The sequence below is a fragment of the Pan paniscus genome, chromosome 1 (assembly GCF_029289425.2).
Source record: "Pan paniscus chromosome 1, NHGRI_mPanPan1-v2.0_pri, whole genome shotgun sequence".
NCBI classification, from domain to species: domain Eukaryota; kingdom Metazoa; phylum Chordata; class Mammalia; order Primates; family Hominidae; genus Pan; species Pan paniscus.
This window is the reverse complement of record NC_073249.2, coordinates 63,029,285-63,050,686: the sequence shown is the minus strand read 5'-3', so window position 1 is coordinate 63,050,686 and position 21,402 is coordinate 63,029,285. Positions and strand designations below refer to the sequence as shown.

Sequence of the window (21,402 nt, the reverse complement as noted above, 5' to 3'; positions counted from 1 at the left end):
TCTGGCTGACCTACTTCCTGGTGTGATAAAGATTGCTTGGAAGCCAAGAAAACACTGGCAAGATTAGTCAGATTCATTCAGAGGAAGTTACTTAAGAACAAAATTTATTTATGCTTTTTAATAAACATTTCCACTCCCACCCTTTACCTAAACCATTCACACTCCTTCCTCCTCCCCCCCAACACACACAAACAATTATAATAAAAATAAACATATTCTGGCTCTTCATGGGTGGTCCTATGTTTGTGATCAGTGTCAGTGATTAGTGCAGATTCTAGGACTATTTTTTTTCCTTTCATAACATGCAGTGAAAATAATAAAAACAATCCTGCTAATATACAACTCCCTTGATCCCAAAATTTATTTCTTCTTCTGACTCCATAGTCCTACAATATTTTGTAAATATTGGATTCTCCTTCATAGAATCCAGGAAGCCATATGGTTTGAGAGAGTTGAATTAACTACTTGAAGCTAAGAAAACATCCAGGGGAGACCTTTTGCTACCAGAACTCTTTCAGTTCTGCTGACATCTATTCCCGTAAATTAATGAAGACTCAGACTGACTTTCATATGTAATACACATGCATGCACACACACCATGTGCTTTTTCTAATGGTCATTTTTAGAGTCTGATATACTGGAAAAGGCAAAACTGTGGATATAGTATTAATAAAAAGATCAGTGGTCGCCAGGAGTTGGTGGGTGGCAGTGGGAGGGTTGGAGAGGTAAAGAGGATTTTTAGGAAAGTGAAAACACTTTGTACACTGTTATAATGTAGAATGTACAACTCCCACAGTGAACTCTAATGTAAACTATGGCTTTTGGATAATTATGCTGTATCAGTGTAGATTCATCAATTGTAACCAATGTACCACCATGGTGCAGGATTTTGACAATGGGATATGTGTGTGTGTATAGATGTGAGTTTGTGTGTGTGTATGTGAAGGAAAAGAGAGATAAAAAGAGTGACTTTAAGGGGAATCGGATTATGGGATTGTAGGGTGTTGGATTGTCTGAAATCTGTAGGGCAGGCCAGCAGGCTGACAACTCAAGTAGGAGTTAATATAGTTTTGAGTCAGAATTCTGTAGGGCAGCAGGCTGGAAACTCAGGCAGGGATTTTTTTTTTTTTTTTTTTGACAGAGTCTTGCTCTGTCACCTAGGCTGGAATGTAGTGGCATGATCTCAGCTCACTGCTGAGATCACCTCCACCACCTGGGTTCAAGCAATTCTCCTGCCTCAGCCTCCCAAGTAGCTGGGATTACCGGTGCCTGCCACCACACCTGGCTAATTTTTATATTTTTAGTAGAGACAAGGTTTCACCATGTTGGCCAGGCTGGTCTCAAACTCCTGACCTCGTGATCCACCTGCCTTGGCCTCCCAAAGTGCTGGGATTACAGGCGTGGGGCACCGCACCCGGCCTTCAGGTAGGATTTTTATGTTCCAGTCAGTCTTAGTCCATATGAGCTGCTATAACAAAATACCACAGCCTCGGTAATTTATAAACATCAGATATTTATTTCTCACATTTTAGAGGCTCATAATTCTAAAATCAAATTGCTGGCAGATTATGTGTCTTGTGAGAGCCTTCTTGCTGCATCCTAACATGGCAGAAGAGCGGAAGGGAACCTATTCCCACAAGCCCTTTTATAAGAGTGCTAATCCTATTCGTGAGCATGGAGCCCTCATGACTTCATCACCTCCCAAAGAACACACCACCTCTTAATACTGTTTGTTGCATTGGGCATTAGGTTTCAACATGAATTTTGGAGAGAGAGGGCACCATCATTTAAACCAGAGCACAATCTTAAGGAGGATTTCTTCTCCTTTGGGGAACCTTACTCTTTGCTTTTAAGGACTTCAACTGATTGGGCAAGGTTCATCACATTATGTAAAGAAATAAGTTTCATTCAAACTCTACTTATGTAAATGTTAATTATATACTAAAAAAATACCTTCCCAGCAACATCTAGACTAGTGTTTTACCAAACAAATAGATATCAAAGCCTAGTTAAGTTGACACACAAAATTAACCATCACAGTTTGTCTTTTAAACTTTAATGACTCTAGTGGGTGTGTAGTAGTATCTTACTGTTGTTTTAATTTGCATTTTATTGGTGACTGATGATGCTGAGCACATTTTCATTTACTTATTGAGCACTCATGTTTTCCTTTGTAAAGTTCCTGCTTAAGACTTTTGTTTATTTTTATTGTTTGTCTTTTTTGCTATTGAGTTGAAGAAGGTAATTATAAATTCTATATTCAAATCCTTTGTTCTATATGTGTACTGTGATTATTTTCTATATGTCTGTGGTTTGTATATTTACTTTCCTGATATAGTCTTTTTTTTTTTTTTTTACAAGGTCTCACTCTGTTGCTCAGGCTGGAGTGCAGTGGCACAATCTTGGCTCACTGCAACCTCCACTTCCCAGGTTCAAGCGATGCTCGTGTCTCAGCCTCCCTAATAGCTGGGATTACAGGCGCTTGCCACGATGCCAGGTTAATTTTTGTATTTTTAGTAAAGACAGGGTTTCACCATACTGGCCAGGCTGTTCTTGAACTCCTGACTGCAAGTGATCTGCCTGCCTTGGCCTCGCAAAGTGCTGGGATTACAGGCGTATGTCACTGTGTCCAGCCCCTAATATAGTCTTTTGATGAGCAATTTTATTAATTTTTTGAAGTCCATTTTATCAATTTTTTCTTTTATAATTAGTACCTTCTGGATCCTATCTAAAATCTTTGCTTACCTCAGGCTTATAAAGATATACAATATTTTTTTCCGGGAGCTTTATAGTTTTAGGTTTTATATGTAGATAAAGGAACCATTTGAATTAACTCGTGAGTGTTGTGAGGTAGAATTAAGGTTCTTTCTATTCGTGCGAATGTTCAGTAGTTCCTATACTATTTACTGAAAAGAGATTTTGGTTTACCAGTCAGATTGCATAGTCATCACTGTCAACTGTAAAATTGTCAGTCTGAACTAGGTTCTTCATCCTAATTGCCAAACTCCTAGGAGAAGGAATTTTATTTTCTAGCTTGGGTTCAGTATTCATTCTGGGGATAATCTATTCTGGCAGTTTTGATGAGGATAAAGGAAATCACGTGATGCAAAAATGGCTTGCAAACCTAACCCCATCAACAAGAAGAACCTTGCATCTTTTCCTTAAAAAAAACTTTTTATTTTGAAATATTATAAATTCATAGAAAGTTGCAAAGAAATGTATAAGGAGGAAAGATGCAAACTTCATAATACCTCCCCCAATGTTGACATCTTGCATAATTATAGTACAATATCAAAACCAGGAAACTGAACTTGGTACAATCCACAGAACATATTTACATTTCATAATTTGTATATGCATTTACATGTTTTTTTGTGTGTGTATAGTTCTATGCAATTATGCCATGTATAGAGATTTGTGTTACTACCTTAATCAAAGTAAAGAACTGTTCAATCAGCAAACATTTCCCTTACACTACTCTTTTATAGCTTCTAATCCTCCCACCAATTGCTAATCTTGCAACCACTATATTTTCTTCACCTCTATAGTTTTGTTATATCAAGAATGTTATATAAATGGAATTACAAGTGGAACTTAACACTGGCTTTTTTTACTCAGCATAATTTACACATAATTCCCTTGAGTTCCATCCAAAGTGCTGTGTGTATTAGTAGGCTTTTTTCCTTTCACTATATAGTATTTCATTGATACCACAGAGATACCACACCTTGCTACAGTTAGTTTAATCATTCACCTATTGATGGACTTTGGGTTGTTTCCAGTTTTTGGCTATCATGAATAAATGTGCTACAACTTTCATGCACAGGTTTTTGCATGAACATAGGTTTTTATTTTTGGGGGGTAAAGGCCAAGGAGCACAATTCTTGGATAATTGGTCAAGAGTGCAAATACAATTGGGTTGTGTGGTATGGTAAACAAAATAATGGCTCCCCCAAAATGTCCATGCCTTAATCTCAAGAACCTGTGAATGTTATCTTACATGACAGAAAGAACTTTGTAAATGTGAAGAAATTAAGGATCATGAGCAGGAGAGAATTTCCTATATTATCTGCATGGGCCCCAGGATAATCAGAAGGGTCATTATGAGAGGGGAAGGTAAAACAATCCGAGTTAGAGACTTTGGAAGATGCTATCCTGTTGGCTTTAAAGATGGAGAAATAAATTATGAGCCAAGACAGCCTTTAGAAGCTGGAAAAGACAAGGAATAGATTTCCCTAGAGCTTTCGGAAGAAACACAGCCCTGCTGACATCTTGATTTTAGTTCATAAGACCTATTTCTAACTTCTAACATCCAGAACTTTAGATAATAAATTTGAGCTCATAATTTTGCAGTATTTTGTTAATAACATAAGCAGAAAGGCATTACATATAAGTAAGTGAATTTTTAATTCAAGAATAAATTACCAAACTTTTTCATCGTGGATGTCTCTGCTCTGTAAGATCTTACTCTTTCTTCAAGAATCACCACATATTCTACTTCTTTCATGAAGTCTGTTATTATTTATTAATCATATATTTTTGAATGCCTTTTAAATGTCAGGCACTGTTCTGGAACCTGTGAATAATGCAGGCAAGGTCCTTGCTTTCACAAAATTCCAGAAAGGGGACACAGATAGTAAACACACAAATAAGACATTATCAGATAGAAATAAATGGTATAAAGAAAATCAAACAGCCTTAGTAGTTGCTTTAGTTTGGTTGTTGGAGAAGCCCTTTCTAAAGAGGGGAAATTTGAGCTGAGATCTAAATGTTGAGAAGGATGTGAAAATCTGCATAAGAAATATTCAAAATAGGGCAACACCTGAGAATCACAGCTACTGAGGGAATCACAAGAAAGCCACTGTGTCTGGAGCATAATGAATAAGAGTGTGGAATTTTAATAGATAAGCTCAGATAGATGGGCAGGGAATAGACCATCGAGATCCTCATAGGGTAGGATAAGAAGATTATATTTTTCCATTGTGTAGTAGGAAGCTACTGGAAGATTTTAAACATGGGAAAGGCATGATATGATTTATGTTAAAACATAATTACTGCCTATATAAGGTGTAAGGAAGGGGTCCAGTTTCAGTTTTCTGCATATGGTTAGCCAGTTTTCCCAACACCATTTATTAAATAGGGAATCCTTTCCCCATTGCTTGCTTTTGTCAGGATTGTCAAAGATCAGATGGTTGTAGATGTGTGGTATTATTTCTGAGGCCTCTGTTCTGTTTCATTGGTCTATATATCTGTTTTGGTACCAGTACCATGCTGTTTTGGTTACTGCATATGATGCCTCCAGCTTTGTTCTTTTTGCTTAGGATTGTCTTGGCTATACGGGCTCTTTTTTTTGGTTCCATATGAAATTTAAAGTAGTTTTTTCCAATTCTGTGAAGAAAGTCAATGGTAGCTTAATGGAAAGTCAATGGATAGCATTGAATCTATACATTACTTGGGGCAGTATGGCCATTTTCAAGATACTGATCCTTCCTATCCATGAGCATGGAATGTTCTTCCATTTGTTTGTGTCCTCTTTTATTTTGTTGAGCAGTGATTTGTAGTTCTTCTTGAAAAGGTCCTTCACATCCCTTGTAAGTTGGATCCCTAGGTATTTTATTATCTTTGTAGCAATTGTGAATGGGAGTTCACTCATGATTTGGCTCTCTGTTTGTCTATTATTGGTGTATAGGAATGATTGTGACTTCTGCACATTGATTTTGTATCCTGAGAATTTGCTGAAGTTGCTTATCAGCTTAAGGAGATTTTGGGCTCAGATGATGGGGTTTTCTAAATATACAATTATTTCATCAGCAAAGAGAGACAATTTGACTTCCTCTCTTCCTATTTGAATATGTTTTATTTCTTTCTCTTTCCTGATTGCCCTGGCCACAACTTCCAATACTATATTGAATAGGAGTGGTGAAAGAGGGCATCCTTGTCTTGTGCCAGTTTTCAAAGGGAATGCTTCCAGCTTTTGCCCATTAGGTATGATATTGGCTGTGTGTTTGTCATAAATAGCTCTTATTATTTTGAGATATGTTCCATCAATACCTAGTTTATTGAGAGTTTTTAGCATGAAGGGGTGTTTACTGAAGGTCTTTTCTGCATTGAAGAATTAAAGACTTAAATGTAAGACCTAAAACCATAAAAACCCTAGAAGAAAATCTAGGCAATACCATTCAGGACATAGACATTGGGCAAAGACTTCAAGACTAAAACACCAAAAGTAATGGCAACAAAAGCCAAAATTGACTAATGGGATCTAATTAAACTAAAGAGCTTCTGCACAGTAAAAGAAACTACCATCACAGTGAACAGGCAACCTACAGAATGGGAGAAAATTTTTGCATCTGACAAAGGGCTAATATCCAGAATCTACAAAGAACTTAAACAAATTTACAAGAAAAAACAAACAACCCCATCAAAAAGTGGGCAAAGGATATGAACAGACACTTCTCAAAAGAAGACATTTATGCAGCCAACAAACATGAAAAAAGGCTCATCACCGGTGGGTCATTAGAGAAATGCACATCAAAACCACAATGAGATACCATCTCATGCCAGTTAGAATGGCAATCATTAAAAAGTCAGAAAACAACTGATGCTGGAAAGGATGTGGAGAAATAAGAACGCTTTTACACTGTTGGTAGGATTGTAAATTAGTTCAACCATTGTGGAAAACAGTGTGGAGATTCCTCAAAGATCTAGAACCAGAAATACCATTTGACCCAGCAATCTCATTACTGGGTATATACCCAAATGATTATACATCATTCTACTATAAAGACACATGCACATGTATATTCATTGTGGCACTGTTCACAATAGCAAAGACTTGGAACCAACCCAAATGCCCATCAATGACAGGCTGAATAAAGAAAACGTGGAACATATATACCATGGAATACTATGCAGCCATTAAAAAGGATGAATTCATGTCCTTTTCAGGGAAATGGTTGAAGCTGGAAACCATCATTTTCAGCAAACTAACACAGGAACAGAAAACCAAACGCTGCATATTCTCACTCATAAGTGGGAGTTGAACAATGAGACCACACGGACACAGGGAGGGGAACATCATACACTGGGGCTTGTCGAAGGGTGGGGGGCTAGGGAAGGGATAGCATTAGGAGAAATACCTAATGTAGATGACAAGTTGATGGGTGCAGCAAACCACCATGGCGCATGTATACCTATGTAACAAACCTGCACGTTCTGCACATGTATCCCAGAACTTAAAGTATAAAGTGTGTGTGTATATATATACATATACATATATATGTATATATATACACATATATATGTAAATATATATACACATATATAATACATATATATGTATATATATACACATATATATGTAAATATATATACACATATATATATATGTGTGTATATATATATAAAATTACTGCCACTGCCATAAGGAGAATGGTTTGGGCTGAGGAAAGAATAGACAAGAGAACACCAATTAATAGACTATTACACTGCTAGGTTGTGAAGTTGGAAAAAAGGTGACAGATTTAGGATTTATTTGTGGGTTGTAGTCAACAGGATTGCTGTTGGATTGGCTATGCAAGTGAAGGAAAGAGTATGGTGGTGTCTTTAATGTTGGACAATTATTATTTGGGATATATGGTGCTGGGAGGGAAGAATGTAAAAGAAGCAATTAAATTGATGACTTTGAGTGGAGAGGTTGTCAATTGACAATTTGGAGATGTTGTCAATTGACAATTAGACGTTGGTCCTGGAGTCCTTATTTGTGAGTGCTTATTATTTCAAATAATGAGCTTAAATGTGATTAATCTGGAGGAATGCAGACAGAGCAGATATCAAGACACTTCAACTTATACATACAGTAGAAGAGAAAGAGCTTAAAAAAAGAGAGAGAGAAAAGACTGAGCAATAGTGCTCTGAGAAAGGTAGAGAAAGACGAGGAGAGTATCAAACCATGAAGCCAAGGTGGGGGGCAGGGGTACTTTCAGTAAAGAGATTATAGCTATTTGTGTTGAATGCTACTGAGAAGCCAAATAAAAAACAGATTAGGAGAATGGCTGGATTTAATCAACTTGTGTCAATTCAGCACAGTAGAGGGAGAGTATACAGAGCAGAGGGGAATGATTAGAATGATGGACAATAGAATCTGAGCTAGATGCATATGGAAGTAAATGGAAAGATAAAAGAGGTGATAAATAGTGAAGTGATGAGGTTGGTGGATCGGTAGGTTCAGTGAGACTGAGAGTTAGATGTTAGAGTGTAAGCAATAAAATAGGTGAGCTGGAAGATGCTTGGAATCAAGATTTTGAAAGTGGTGCTGTAATTAATCATAATGATATCAAGATATGTATGATTTCAGGAAATATGGTGGAAGAGGCCATCCCTGGAATGGAGAAGGCCAAAGAGGAGAGGCCAGGGAAGATGCTAAATATGTGGTCCATGTAGATATTGAAATTACCAAGATGTCAAGGATAGAGGTACAACAAAAGCCTACGAGCTTTTGCATCAATGATTTGCCCAACTTTGTATAATTTCCTCCTCTTTGAACTTCTTAACTTTGTGCCTCCTTCATAATATATGTCTTATTCTTTGCCTTATTGTGATTTTTTTCTTCTTCTTCTAGACTAGGCAATGAAAATAAGCTTGTTTGCCATCTTCTGTAAAGATACACAAACTAGACATTTTCCAACACAGTGTCGCAGTGAATAAGGATTATGAGATTTAAATAGTGACTCTAGGAAGCCTCTATATAATTGAGGGCAAAACCATTTCATGAAGGGCCAGTCCTAGTTTTGAACAGGTAGGAGAATGCAAGATAATGGTTTAAGAGTAATGCTTCAGAGAAATCGTATGTCATATGACAAAGATGTATAGAAACAATCAAAGTTTATCTTCAGAAAAGATCTGTCAATTTTTAAATAGTACAAAAATAAACAGACATTTATTTCCAGACTTATCTTTTACATAAGTTAAATACACATTTGTCTGAGGCACTGAAACATTCACATACACAACCCAAATTCCCAGGTTTTGTCAGCAGATCAATGTTAATAACAAATCAAGTTTAAAAAAAAAAATCAGTGAACAGTGTTTTATACAAGCATATTGACTATTTCTTTCTTAACCTTAAACATTCTAAACATAAAATTGTAAAGAAGATTCTCCTGAGTTATTTATCTTTAATGATATTTATTTCATTTTCTCCCTCTTCCTAAAAGAAATTTTTTTCGATTATTTATATAAATACTATTATCTGTAATCAGCGTTTGATTTAAAAATATTAAAACCCACAGTGCTTGACACAGAATATTTTCTCAATAAATTGTGGCTGAACAAATTAACGAAGCATCCACAGATCCCTCAAAACATTTTAAAAGGTCAGTCTTATGGCACATTCAGGCTAATGAGACAATATTCTTTGTGGGCTAGCACATAGGCCTATCCTAAGGACAAACATTCAACCTTAAATATCTCAATATACCAATCAGATTTCTAAAAATTTATTCACAAATCTTAATACAATCATTTCTTTGGATTGTTTACATAATATTCAGAGAGGTAACCCCAAAGAAAATATACTGATTGTGACATAACAAAAAAAAAATCAATGATTGTAGGCTTAAACACAGTTTATAACCATAGTGTCCTAATAAGACATAAATAATAATCTTCAATAAATTAAGTAATATACAGTACCATTAAATGTCAGTGACAATGAGATGTGGAAAAGAAGTATTATCATCATTATTATTATTGCTGAGAACTACTTAGATATCGTTTGGTTTTGTTTTTAAATAAGAAAGGGCATTAATTAGAACAGGAACGTAACTTTTTCCAGTCACAAACCCCGTACAGTTCTCTCTGAGGCACTAGCCTCTTTGCAGCCATCTTGGTTACAGATAGCTAAAATTAGCTATAAATAAAACTCTCTGCTTTTCACTTAAAATAAGTGTATACTATTTTTTAAAGGGCCTTTTTTTCTCTTTTAATCTTCTTAAGAGGAGCTAAATAGCAGTCCTGAGCTGAGGTTTACCTGAAAACTTGCAAAAGTTCAGGTAAGAAAATATAGGCAGAGTCCAAAGAAAGTGAACTCTGATCTTAAAACTAGTAAAACAAAATAGGAGAAATGAAGTGATGAAAAGACTGTGTCTCTTAGCAAAATGGCTAAAAGAAGAAAAGAAAAGGAACAGCATGCAGGTAGCCAGGCTTGATTCCAATGCACCTACTGAATTGGCTTCAAGACTTGAGATAAAATTAATGTGTGAAATGAATTTAAGCATTGTGAAGAGGTATTTTATGAGGTCATTGCTACTTTTGCAATGTGATATGGACTGCTAAATTAAACTGTACAACAGAAAATCTGAGAAAACATATCGTTATTCAAGCACAGCTTGGTACTTCATTAACCTCATAGCAAAATCTGAGTACCAGGCCTGCAGTGCACAAGGATAAAAAAAAGTTTGCTTCAAAAGTTTAAACCTAAATTTGAACTATAATTTGGTTTTCTTCCTTGTTATTGCTTATTTTAAAGGTAGACCCTTTTGCTGCTATAGATTTTACATGTTACCAGCCATATAAACAAATTCTGGAATATCTCAACAAAATATTCTTATTTTAAGATAACACTGCAGTGGCTCCACCACCTTAATAAATTTGGCATTTTGATTTAAAAGGAAGTTTTAACAGTCACACTAAAAATGTTTATACTCTTGGTGAAAAAGGAACATCACTTATGAAATATTTTAACAAGCAATTGTAGTAAAATTTCTACTGATTTTACAGATTTAAATCCAAGACAGCTTCTTTTTGGTATATGTACAAGTTTAATAACTTTAAGAAATCAAACAAGCTTTTACAGGTGATTCTACCCTATGAATTTAGAAATTTCAAATTATTGTTTCATTGCTGATTTTTAAAAGTAGACATGAAATTACTGGTAATGTCTAATTTAAATATTCATTTAGTAATGCACTGATAACCTGTTTTTGTTTGATGACAGAAAAATGACCAAAAGTACTTTAAAATTTCAAACATTAGTTACTTCTAATGCATCATGGAAGATGCATTGGAAACATCGACAGTGTAAAAACTTTCAGCATTTTGCCATCTTGTGACAGTGTTTAAGTATTCAAACATCTTTACTTTCGTTCTTATAATATAAGTTGAAATTCAAGTAAAAAGACGTCAAAACTCATTTCTCTCTGGTTTATAAAACAGAATAAAAACTGTTTTCCAAACTTAACAGCAACAGCAAAATCTTTAGAGTAGTGACATAAAAGTCTTCACAAGTATGACTCCTTTCTCCGCAACAGGAGTACTGACTTCTGTTACAGAAGATGTTAAGTAACATAAGGAGTTTAATATAAATATTATTAAATAATTAAATTAATAGACATGGTTCATATAAATAAATAAATATGATCATTAGACTTCTACAGTTCAGTCGAACGTTCTTTTAGTAGTACTGTGGGATTGATATCATCTAGTCCGGAGCGGGAAGAACTTGCATTGATGGTGACTGTTTTGATGAGCTCTGGATCTGGAACACTGAATGAAGTAAAGGGACAGCCCTTCACGTTATTGCAGATGAGAGACTGAATTGAGGCAGTGTTGATGATTTGAAAACCCACTTCTCCACCAAAAGTGCTTGGCTTCCAGTAGGCAGGAGAACATATAACATTACCCATAAGTCCTTTCAAGGAGAATGGTGCTCCAACTTCTACCATGGTCTCACCAAAGATGGCATCTGGCCGAGGCTTTTCTACCAGAAGGGCAGGATACAGCTCCACAGCATCGATGTCACCATAGAGTGCTTCCAACTCTGCAGACATTTCCTTTTCTCCTGTGAAGGCGATGAAGACAGAGATACAACCAATGTCAAACTTCACAAAATAAAAAACAGTTTGATTCTTTTGCTCAATTTGCTGCCAATTTCTCTGTTTCCATTTGACCCCTGATTCTTTTAAGAAGTTTAGGGGCCAGGCGCGGTGGCTCACGCCTGTAATCCCAGCACTTCGGGAGGCCGAAGCCGGCGGATCACTAGGTCAGGAGTTTGAGACCAGCCTGGCTAACACGGTGAAACCCCGTCTATACTGAAAATACAAAAAATTATCCATGTGTGCGACGTGCGCCCGTAGTCCCAGCTACTCAGGAAGCTGAGGCAGAATTGCTTGAACCCAGGAGGCGGAGGTTGCAGCAAGCCGAGATGGCGCCACTGCACTCCAGCCTGGGTGACAGAGGGCGGCTCCATCTCAAAAAGAAAACCAAAAACAACAAAAACAAACAAAAAACGAAGAAGTTTAGAAACTGTTTCTTACCTGTAAGTTCTTCAAATGATTCATAGGGCTTCAGCATAAAGCGTTTGCGGTACTCATTAAAAGACTGGTATTTCATCTGCCTGCTCTGGTCAATGGAAGCCTGTGATACTTTCTGTACTGCGGGTGGAACATTCCTACCACCAGCAACCTGTGGAAAGTAAAATTAGTTGTAAAACAAGAATTTTAGGCATATTTACTGTTTGTATTCAGCTTGCCTTAGGTACAAATCAGATAAAACTGAAACTCCCAGCGGAGACAATTTTTATTTGCTGGAAAGATGCTTACCTACATTTCAACAGGAGCTCTGCTTAAAATTCAATGGGACACCAGCCTAGAACTAATTTGCCTTTTTACATTTCAAAAATAACACTAGTATTCAAGCCTAAAATATTTATTCCTATAAGATTATAGATACTTTTTGAAAATATTTTTAAGGTAGGGGTACAATTTGCTATTTGTCTGACAACTGTAGACTAGACTAAAAGTTTAGACTTTTCAAACAAAGTTAGGCTTCTTATATCAATAAAATAATTTTACTAGCAATATAACTAACTACTCTTTTAGTAAGTTTAAGAAAAATAATTTCCGTGGCAGAAATTCTAAAGTTACTGACTAGTCTTTTGTTTTGGTTTTCAATAATAATTCTTACCCTGCCAGCAATTTGCCTGGTGAATGATTCAACAAACTGGGTAATTCCATGTTCCAGTAATATAGAGTTGTTGTAGATAAACTGTTGATAGTTGTATTTCTGGTCATGAATTTGAAAGGTGTCAGGCAGAAGGGGATGCCAGTGATAGAGGGTGTTAAATTCAGCAGCAATACGATTTTGATACTGGAATTGTTTGTTGAAAAGTAGTTCTGGGTCAAATTTCAGTTTGAAGTGATAGCCACTCAAGTGTTGCACATAATCTTCAATCACAATCTTAATAGTCTCTCCTATTTGCACAAAATAAATAATAAAAACATTTATTGCATCTGATCACAAGCTTTCAAGCAATTGGAATGCAATTTTTAAAATTTGCTATTCCTTCATTTCTGTTTTCTTCCTTGTCAGTATCAAAAGATAGCTATATGATCAGTCATGCTTACATATTTAATGTATATAGAATGTGTGAGTTTTCATTTACCATATCTTGTCATTTACTCAAAACATAACAAAGATAGCACACTAATTTTCCCTGGGGAAGAGGGTTTTATATAAATCATTTTCTTGTTTACCTATCAGTATTAGCCTGCTTGTCTGGAACAACTGCTCATCACCCCATTCAGGATGCTCCTGTTTAAGCACATCGCATACTCTGTTGTGTTCCCGCAGCCAGATTGTGGCATACATCATCAGACCAGGCACCAGACCAAAGAACTCCTGCCCCACAGCAAACCGTAGATGCTCAGGGACTTGAGGAGGGTAGATCATCTCTGCCTGAGTATCTTTGACTGTGGGAGGATACATCTCTCCATCAATTATCTAAAAAAATAATAATAATAAATAAACAGTTAAAAAGTTAAGGAACACATTTTTAGGGATTTTAAAATATGGGTATAAGCGGTAATAACTAAGTCTTAATAGTCAAAGGAAGGATACCTGATATTTCATTTTTCCATCCTTGAAAAGGCGCAGTTTATGCTGTCTAGCCAGAGTTTCACCGTAAATATGATTTAAGTCCACCTAGAAAATGATGAAAAAATTTTAATTTGTTGCTGTTGAAGTTTTTCTTATATAAATTGTCTATCATATAATTCATCATTAAATAACTTGATCATTTAGCTTTCTTTAAAATTTTTAAATAAAATATACATTTTTCATAGTCACAAATTGCTAAATTAATTTGTTTATCCACCAAAGCTACAAACTGATATGTCTTTGTGTTTAATGGAATTAATATACTATATTGAGCTTATATCATATATATTATATACTTCACTATGATGATATGGTAATTCTAAAAAAGTATAAAAATGTATTATTTATAAAAAATTCTTGCGAATAACTTGAAGCTATGCTATTGAAATCCAAAAAATAATAATGCGGCAAAAACCTCACTTTACAATATTGAAAGCAGCATAATCATGATACAATGTGTTTTTGAGGACATAACATTTTGCAGTACTAACATTTTAAACTAAAAAATACAGGGGTCAAATTACAAATAACAATACCTGTACATATGTATGTGTGTGAATGTTTATATATGTGTGTGCATGTCTGTGTGTGTGTATAATTTTACTAGACCAGTGACGTAAATGGAAAATTCCTTTAAGGTTTTTATAGATAAGGCTTCTTTTTTAAAAAAGTGGATAAGTTATTTGGATCTATCTATCGGTATATCTCCTTTAATGTTAGCCCTTGACTATGATTTGGTATAATTTTACTAACTCTAAGATATTAACTCTATCTTACCCCATGGCCCAGCCCGTTGGTGAAAGCTGGCCCTCGCTTATGATCTGTCTTGAAAAACTGATGCGTGAAGTGCTGGGCAAAGAATGCAAACATCATGTTTGAGCCCTGGGGATCAGGGATGAACTTTCTTCTTAGAAGTAATTTTTCCACAATCTCATTTGAATCAGGAAGCTGCTTTTTACCTGAAAAATGAGAAAGCTAAGATAAGAATCCATCTATGTATTCAAGAAAGGAGATGGTGACTGTCAATATACCAAGAATTCTTCATTTATATGAGAATTACAATTGTGAATAGGATCATAATATAAACAACAGTTCTAAGATATGGTGGAACAACTTCTTACTGAATGATTTTATCTATTTTAATTAGAATTATTTCATTTCTAATGAAATAATTTGAAAATATTAAGACATTATACCAAGATGCTCATTTGCTTTTACATAATAGTTTACATAGACTCATACTTTAAAAAATACCCATAGATATCCATGCTAAAAGTAAAAACTGCTTTTGTTAATAAATAAATGGTAGTCTAAGGTCAATTTTTTTTTTGGCAGCAATGCAGCCCGTCTTATAGTTAATACATCTCTAATGGATTCTTCTTACTCACCTTTGACACCCAAGGGAGTCGGGCAGTCATCAGGCACAGGAGGAAGGGCTCTAGTATAATAGGAGAGGTTAGAGAAGGCTTCCCAGCTTTTGTAGCCATAGTCAGCATTGTAAGTTGGTGGACTGTCAATCAAATGTGATCTGGCTGAAATTTTCAAAGAAAAAAATGTTTTATTTATTCTCATTTGTTAAGTAAATCAACCATTATTTTTATTGTAAAATGTGGAAAGTGGCACTAGAGGTTGAATTTAACTCCAAAAATAAGAAAAATCTATTTTAAAACAACTACACTTTATAGTCTAACGGCCACTTGAAATACATCTTTAATAAAATACATATACTCTGCACATTATAATCTGGCAATATTGATTTTTCAGGTAGCCATCTGCTCACTATCCAAGAGGCCTATGAAAGGAATGGCTGAGTATGGCACCCACTTTAGAATCATGGAAAGTTATTTTCTTGCTGATCCAAATCCAGATTTATTTTAATGGGTGCTACATGTTCAGAACAATTCTGTGGCCCATGGGCATTCAATAAACAGCTGGACCATGCTACCTCCACAAACGGACCAAACAGTAAAGGTTAGAAGAGGTATACAGAGTTGTGAGCAGACTGTATAAACTGGATGGGACTAAATGTCAATATTTTTGGCGATTGAGATGGAAGGCAAACTTAAAAGGTATCTTAAAGTCTTTTTGATAAGCTTGGAAATATGTTTTTAGATTAGGCTTACAGTATTATAAAGCATATTTTTCTTTGAGAAAGCTAAAAACCTTAGAAAGACACTTGTACTTACATGTCAACACATAACTCATAATTGCATTTCGAAGGAAGGGAATGTTATTCACAACGTTCCAAAATCCCTTGAAGTGGGTAAGTATGTAGTGCACTGTGTTTGGAGTGGGTTTCAGAAATAATTTTATTCTTGTCAAAAATTCCGCTGCAAGAAGACGAAGAAAGGGAGGGAGAAATTAATGGGACTCATTATAAGACACAAATCTATACAATGATAACTGTATCCAGCCCCACTCCTAATGAGGCAACCAAAGGACAAACTTACGTGTTGAGCAGTTTTCTCCATAGAATCCTGTCCGGGTACAATCGCACTTATACTGGTCAAATCCCACACTCATACATACACCTCGGTTTTGACATGGGTGGGAACAGCAAGGATTTGCTGCAATTAAAGGACAGCAAATAAATCATTCTCTAGTGTCTTAATCTTAATTTAAACATTTAATTGTTTTACTATGAATCAACTTTACAATAATAAATTCAAGAAATATATAGGTAGTCATGGAAATACAATTTTTTAACCTGCCTTAGAATGGATAAAACGTAGAAATACCAATTTTCTATTCTAAATGAGGATAACAGCATATTCAACTTGGTACATCATGTTACTAAGCTTTTCTTAGTTAACTCTTTAGATGTTAAAATTAGCATTTTTAAGAAGTTCAAATAAGTAGCACTTCACTTTCCAAATTAAAATGGATCTAGTACACTAATCAACATTTAGGGAAAAATTCAAAGTAAAACAGCTTACTTTTAAGACATTTTGCTTATCTTAAAACATAATCTGGGCTTTCCTGGGAGCAGGAAAGAACTGACTAGAGTATTTAAAACAACTTCTTCCACTCAATAAAAAGGTTCCAAATATGAACAATTCACATATATTGATCAGATCCTGTCTTATCATAATGACAACCTGCAAATTAGTATCATCTATCCCTATTTAGGAGGTGAGAGTGTCTCAGATCGGTTAAGTAACTGGCTCATAATGATCAGTGCTTGTGGGAAAGCTGGAATACCCACGGAGTTCTTTCGGACTCTAGCGGTCCAAGCTCTTTCCCCAGTCACGTAGCTTCTCTATTCGGAGAGAAGTCGGAGTACTGGGATAGACCCAGGAGGTCAGAGCGGAAACTCTGCCCGGGTGCGTGGAACCGGAGTCCCCGGTGCGCGGCGCCAGGTACTCACCTGTATGGCTGAGCGCCAGGACCGCGCACAGCAGCAGGGCGCGGGCGAGCATCGCAGCGGCGGGCAGGGCGCGGCGCGGGGGTAGGCTTTGCTGTCTGAGGGCGTCTGGCTGTGGAGCTGAAGGAGGCGCTGCTGAGGAGTTCCTGGACGTGCTCCTGACGCTCACTGCAAGTCGTCTGACAACTGGTCGCTAACCGAGAGAACCTTCCTTTTTATAAGACTGAAAACCAAGCCCATGTGACGAAATGACTGTTTCTTTCCGCCTTTTCGTACCCCCCACAAATTTTTCCCTCCTCTCCCCTTAAAAAAATTGCGTAAGCCCGGTGGGGGCAGGGTTTTTTACCCACGCAAATGAGAAAATCGGAAACCCAGGAAGCTGCCCCAATTTGGGAGCAGAGCGGGTAGTCCCCACTCTCCTGTCTGATCCCTCCCTCTCCTCCCCGAGTTCCACCGCCCCAGGCGCACAGGTTTCCGCCAGATGTCTTTTCTTCCTCGCAGTCTTTGCCCGAGCGCTTCCGAGAGCCAGTTCTGGACTGATCGACTTGGATGGGATACCGGGGGAGGGCAGAAGGACACTTGGCTTCCTCTCCCGGAATCTGAGCGGCCCTGAGGTCCGGGGGCGCAGGGAATCCCCTCTCCCGCCGCCGCCGCCGTGTCTGGTCTGTACGTCTTTAGAGGGTCGAGGAAGTCACGTCGGGACAGACTGGGGAGAGTAAGGTTAAGAAAGGCTGACATGTTTTATGTTTTAGTGACGACGCTTAATAGGCTGTATATCTGCTCTATATGCAGCACATACATACATAGCTTTTAAAAAAACTCTTATTTTGTGGAATGAAATAGCTACCTTCAGTGTACATAGCTGTAATTTATCTTTGTGGCTAAGTTGCTTTCAACAGAAGAAATACTGTTCTCCGTACCTTCACCCCCTCCTTGTTTCTTGGAAAGGGGGGTGGGGGGGAAAGGTAAATTCTCCTCATAATACTGGTCCTAAGCAGTTACCCTGTAAATAGTTAATGTGAGCTCCACGGGTCACCAATATAAAGTTTCCTGCCTTCTGATGGACAAAGGAAGCGGCGATGGCCAGAATTTGCAGGGACGCTAAATGTCCAAAACGTCTGCCTTAAGGCATTTCTCTCCCTGATGCGTGGATTATTTTGGTTACTAGCCCTTCATAGGAGATACCGGTAAAATAAATTCGAGTTTTAAAGTTCACTCTTTTGTCTTTTCTGTCCACTTTTCCAAGATTATGAGTTGTGACCATGGATCAAAGTACAACATAGCATTTACTTTTCAGTTGCCTGGGCTTATTGGGGCTAATTTTCTATTCTCGTTTTGGAACATAGTTTGATGAGGAATTAATTAGATGGAAGGGAGATTTTGACAGTTGGAATTTCATCTTTGCTTTTGTTTAACATCTATCATGGGTAGTGCTCAGGGAGGAGCATGTGAGGGTGAGATACTAAAAAATATATATGTATATGTGTGTGTGTATATATACATATATATATACACACACACCAGAAAAGAAGTGGAAAATAGAAAATTCAGTTATGTCCTAAGTCCTTAGCATTACAGGAAAATGACAGCATAAAACCTGAAATAAAACTACACCAGGTACCTCAATTTGTAGAAGTCTTATAAGAAAAAAATAAATAAGAGACTCACTTGGAGGTTTTTTTTTAACCGTTTTGCTTAGTGTACACATCTGATTCTACATGAGACACGGATGACTAAAATTCCATCTCATCTAGGAAGCCTTTCTCCTCCTCTAGTCATATTTCATCATTCCATTTATGGCACTGCTATTTATTGCATGGAATCTTACATGAAATTTCAACTAAGAGCGTGGATCATTTTCTTTTTGATAATTTAATAATTTCAATTTTCTGTTTCATTTGAAAGGAGTAGGTTACATCTACTGAAATTTGAAGTTTATAGTTAGAGCTACTAATGTTAGTTTGGGTTAGAAGCCATGTTAGAATCCATACTGTGAGAGAGTACTAAAATTTTACATTACAATCCTGAATTCATTTTGAAGTGATCATCATCATTGTCTTCCTTATCAGACATTAATTGTTCTGTTGTCTGAAAAGAGATTTGGATACAAAAGTGAGGGAAAAACAGGGCATAAGGAATAATCATATTTAGATTATTTTAAACTCAAAGGAATTGAACTCCATCTATCCCATAGTGGAAATTCTGTCACTTATATAGCAGGATAGAGTGAAGAGAGTTCCATGTACCTGGAAAGTCAAAAAAAAAGTTCAAGGAGAATCTGGGACTTTAAGGATGGGCAGAGTTTTAGAAAGAAGTGCAAATCTGAGCATAAGGAAAAAAGTTACATAATTTATTAAATAACTGACAATTCTGAGACAATAAAATAAAACGGATAGGTACATTTGGGATGCTGGTCATGGGAGTGTATTAAATGTGCCAAACTAAATTAAGACAACTAAACCTGTTTTATATGGAAAAGTACTGTGACTATCGTGTACCATAAAAAAAAGGTTTGATCATGTAAAACTTATAGCTCTCATGTTTGCATATATTCAATGTTTCTGTGTCTATTTTAGGCAAATATATGGATCTGTTGTACAAAATTTCTATTAGCGTCTGAAATTTGTTGGGAAATACTCTACATGAAAAGAAAATAAGGAAGAATCTTAAAAATCTTCCAGAGCATTCTGTTGAGTTTTACTGCCCCCTTCTGCTGCTTGAAATTTTGTCAACTTTTTTCCTAAGATGCTAGGAAGATTGCCAGAAAGATTTTGTGTTTAATTTTATAATGTTCTAAACATTCACATGTTGCACTGTTCATTTCAGATTTGTTTCATGAATATGTTGAAAAGAAATGAAATATTTATTAATTGAAGTGATAAGCCATTCATGTGAGTTAAAAGAAAATGAACAATAAAGACTCTTAATGTCCAAAATTCCAAATAAACTAACTTTTTTTTCCCTTCCTTGTACTTTGAGCAGGGTTCTACTACTCATACCTATAGATCCATTATCTCAGGCAAGGGTCCTCTTTCTATTTCCCTCGTTTCTTCTTTGGTGGGTTTAGTGGTTCACTTAGAGAGTGGAGATCGCCCCTTGTCTTCTTTCTTTCATGGCATGTTGGCTGAAAAAAGAGCTTTGTGTCAGGGTTATTCTTAGTATACTTTGGCAAGGTTATGCCATGAAGTTTATCTCTTCCTTGAGTAGCAGAAATGTTACTTATAGAAGATCTTTACGTTAGTCCTTCAGTAAAGCCTGATTATTTACCCATTCTTAGCTACACAAGAAGTTTTGAGGCTATAAACGAAAGCACATAATTTGTTAAATTAAGAAAAGTCCTTTCACATAAGTCAATGAAGAAACACTTAAAAAATCTATTTCTAAGTTTTATAAAACACTGATCTCCTTTCTTTTTCTCAAATATCTCAATTCTTTGATGGATTTTTCTTTTACTTCATTTTTTTTGTGATTGTTCATTATAATACTCAGATGAGCCAAAGTAGTTGAACGAGTTGAACACAGTCTTTGTATTGGACCTAGAAATCTCACAAGGGAACAAGGAAGGGAAAGAGAGTGTGAGGTGGGTGCACTGGAGCAGGCAGGATGTGAACATACCCACGCACAGAATATGAGGCTTAGGACTTTCAGTTTCTGATCTGGCATGTCAGGAAGGAGCTTGGAAATTGTCACTTCATCCTAAAAACAAGTAAAAATCTAAGCAAACTGAAAAATCAACACTCTCAGAACTGTCAGAGAAGTGAGGTGACAGGTCATAACCCTACTTAAAAAATTTGAAAGACAGACCATACAAGAAGAACAACTTACTGGAGCAGAAATGCACAGGCAGAAACCTCCATGAAAACCAGCACCTGGGTAGGAAAACCTGAATTGTAATTGATGAATTTCTGGAGGTTCAGTGCAGATAAGTCTGCAAAGGAAAAATTCTGGAAGACTCCCACACTTTTGTGAGTTTTGCTTCCTGGAGCTCTACGAGGTTCTCGCAGTGAATATCAGAGAAAACTCCCCCTCAGCTCCATCAGAGTATAGTGTTCTTAATAAGGCCTATACTCAAGAGAAACTATTTTATAATATTAGAGCCTAAA

At 36.4% G+C, this 21,402-nt stretch overlaps 1 protein-coding gene across 1 annotated transcript; it reads right to left on the bottom strand.

Annotated features, from left to right (window-relative positions):
- Positions 1-8,866: 8,866 nt before the first annotated feature.
- On the bottom strand, positions 8,867-20,225 carry PTGS2 (prostaglandin-endoperoxide synthase 2). The gene is made up of 10 exons (XM_003815592.6): positions 17,303-20,225; positions 16,386-16,502; positions 16,122-16,265; positions 15,324-15,467; positions 14,713-14,894; positions 13,897-13,980; positions 13,533-13,779; positions 12,964-13,250; positions 12,315-12,462; positions 8,867-11,839 (listed from the first exon to the last, which is right to left on the bottom strand). The coding sequence occupies exons 1-10, from the start codon at positions 17,352-17,354 to the stop codon at positions 11,430-11,432; spliced, it is 1,815 nt and encodes a 604-aa protein (XP_003815640.1). The 5' UTR covers positions 17,355-20,225; the 3' UTR covers positions 8,867-11,429.
- Positions 20,226-21,402: the final 1,177 nt, after the last annotated feature.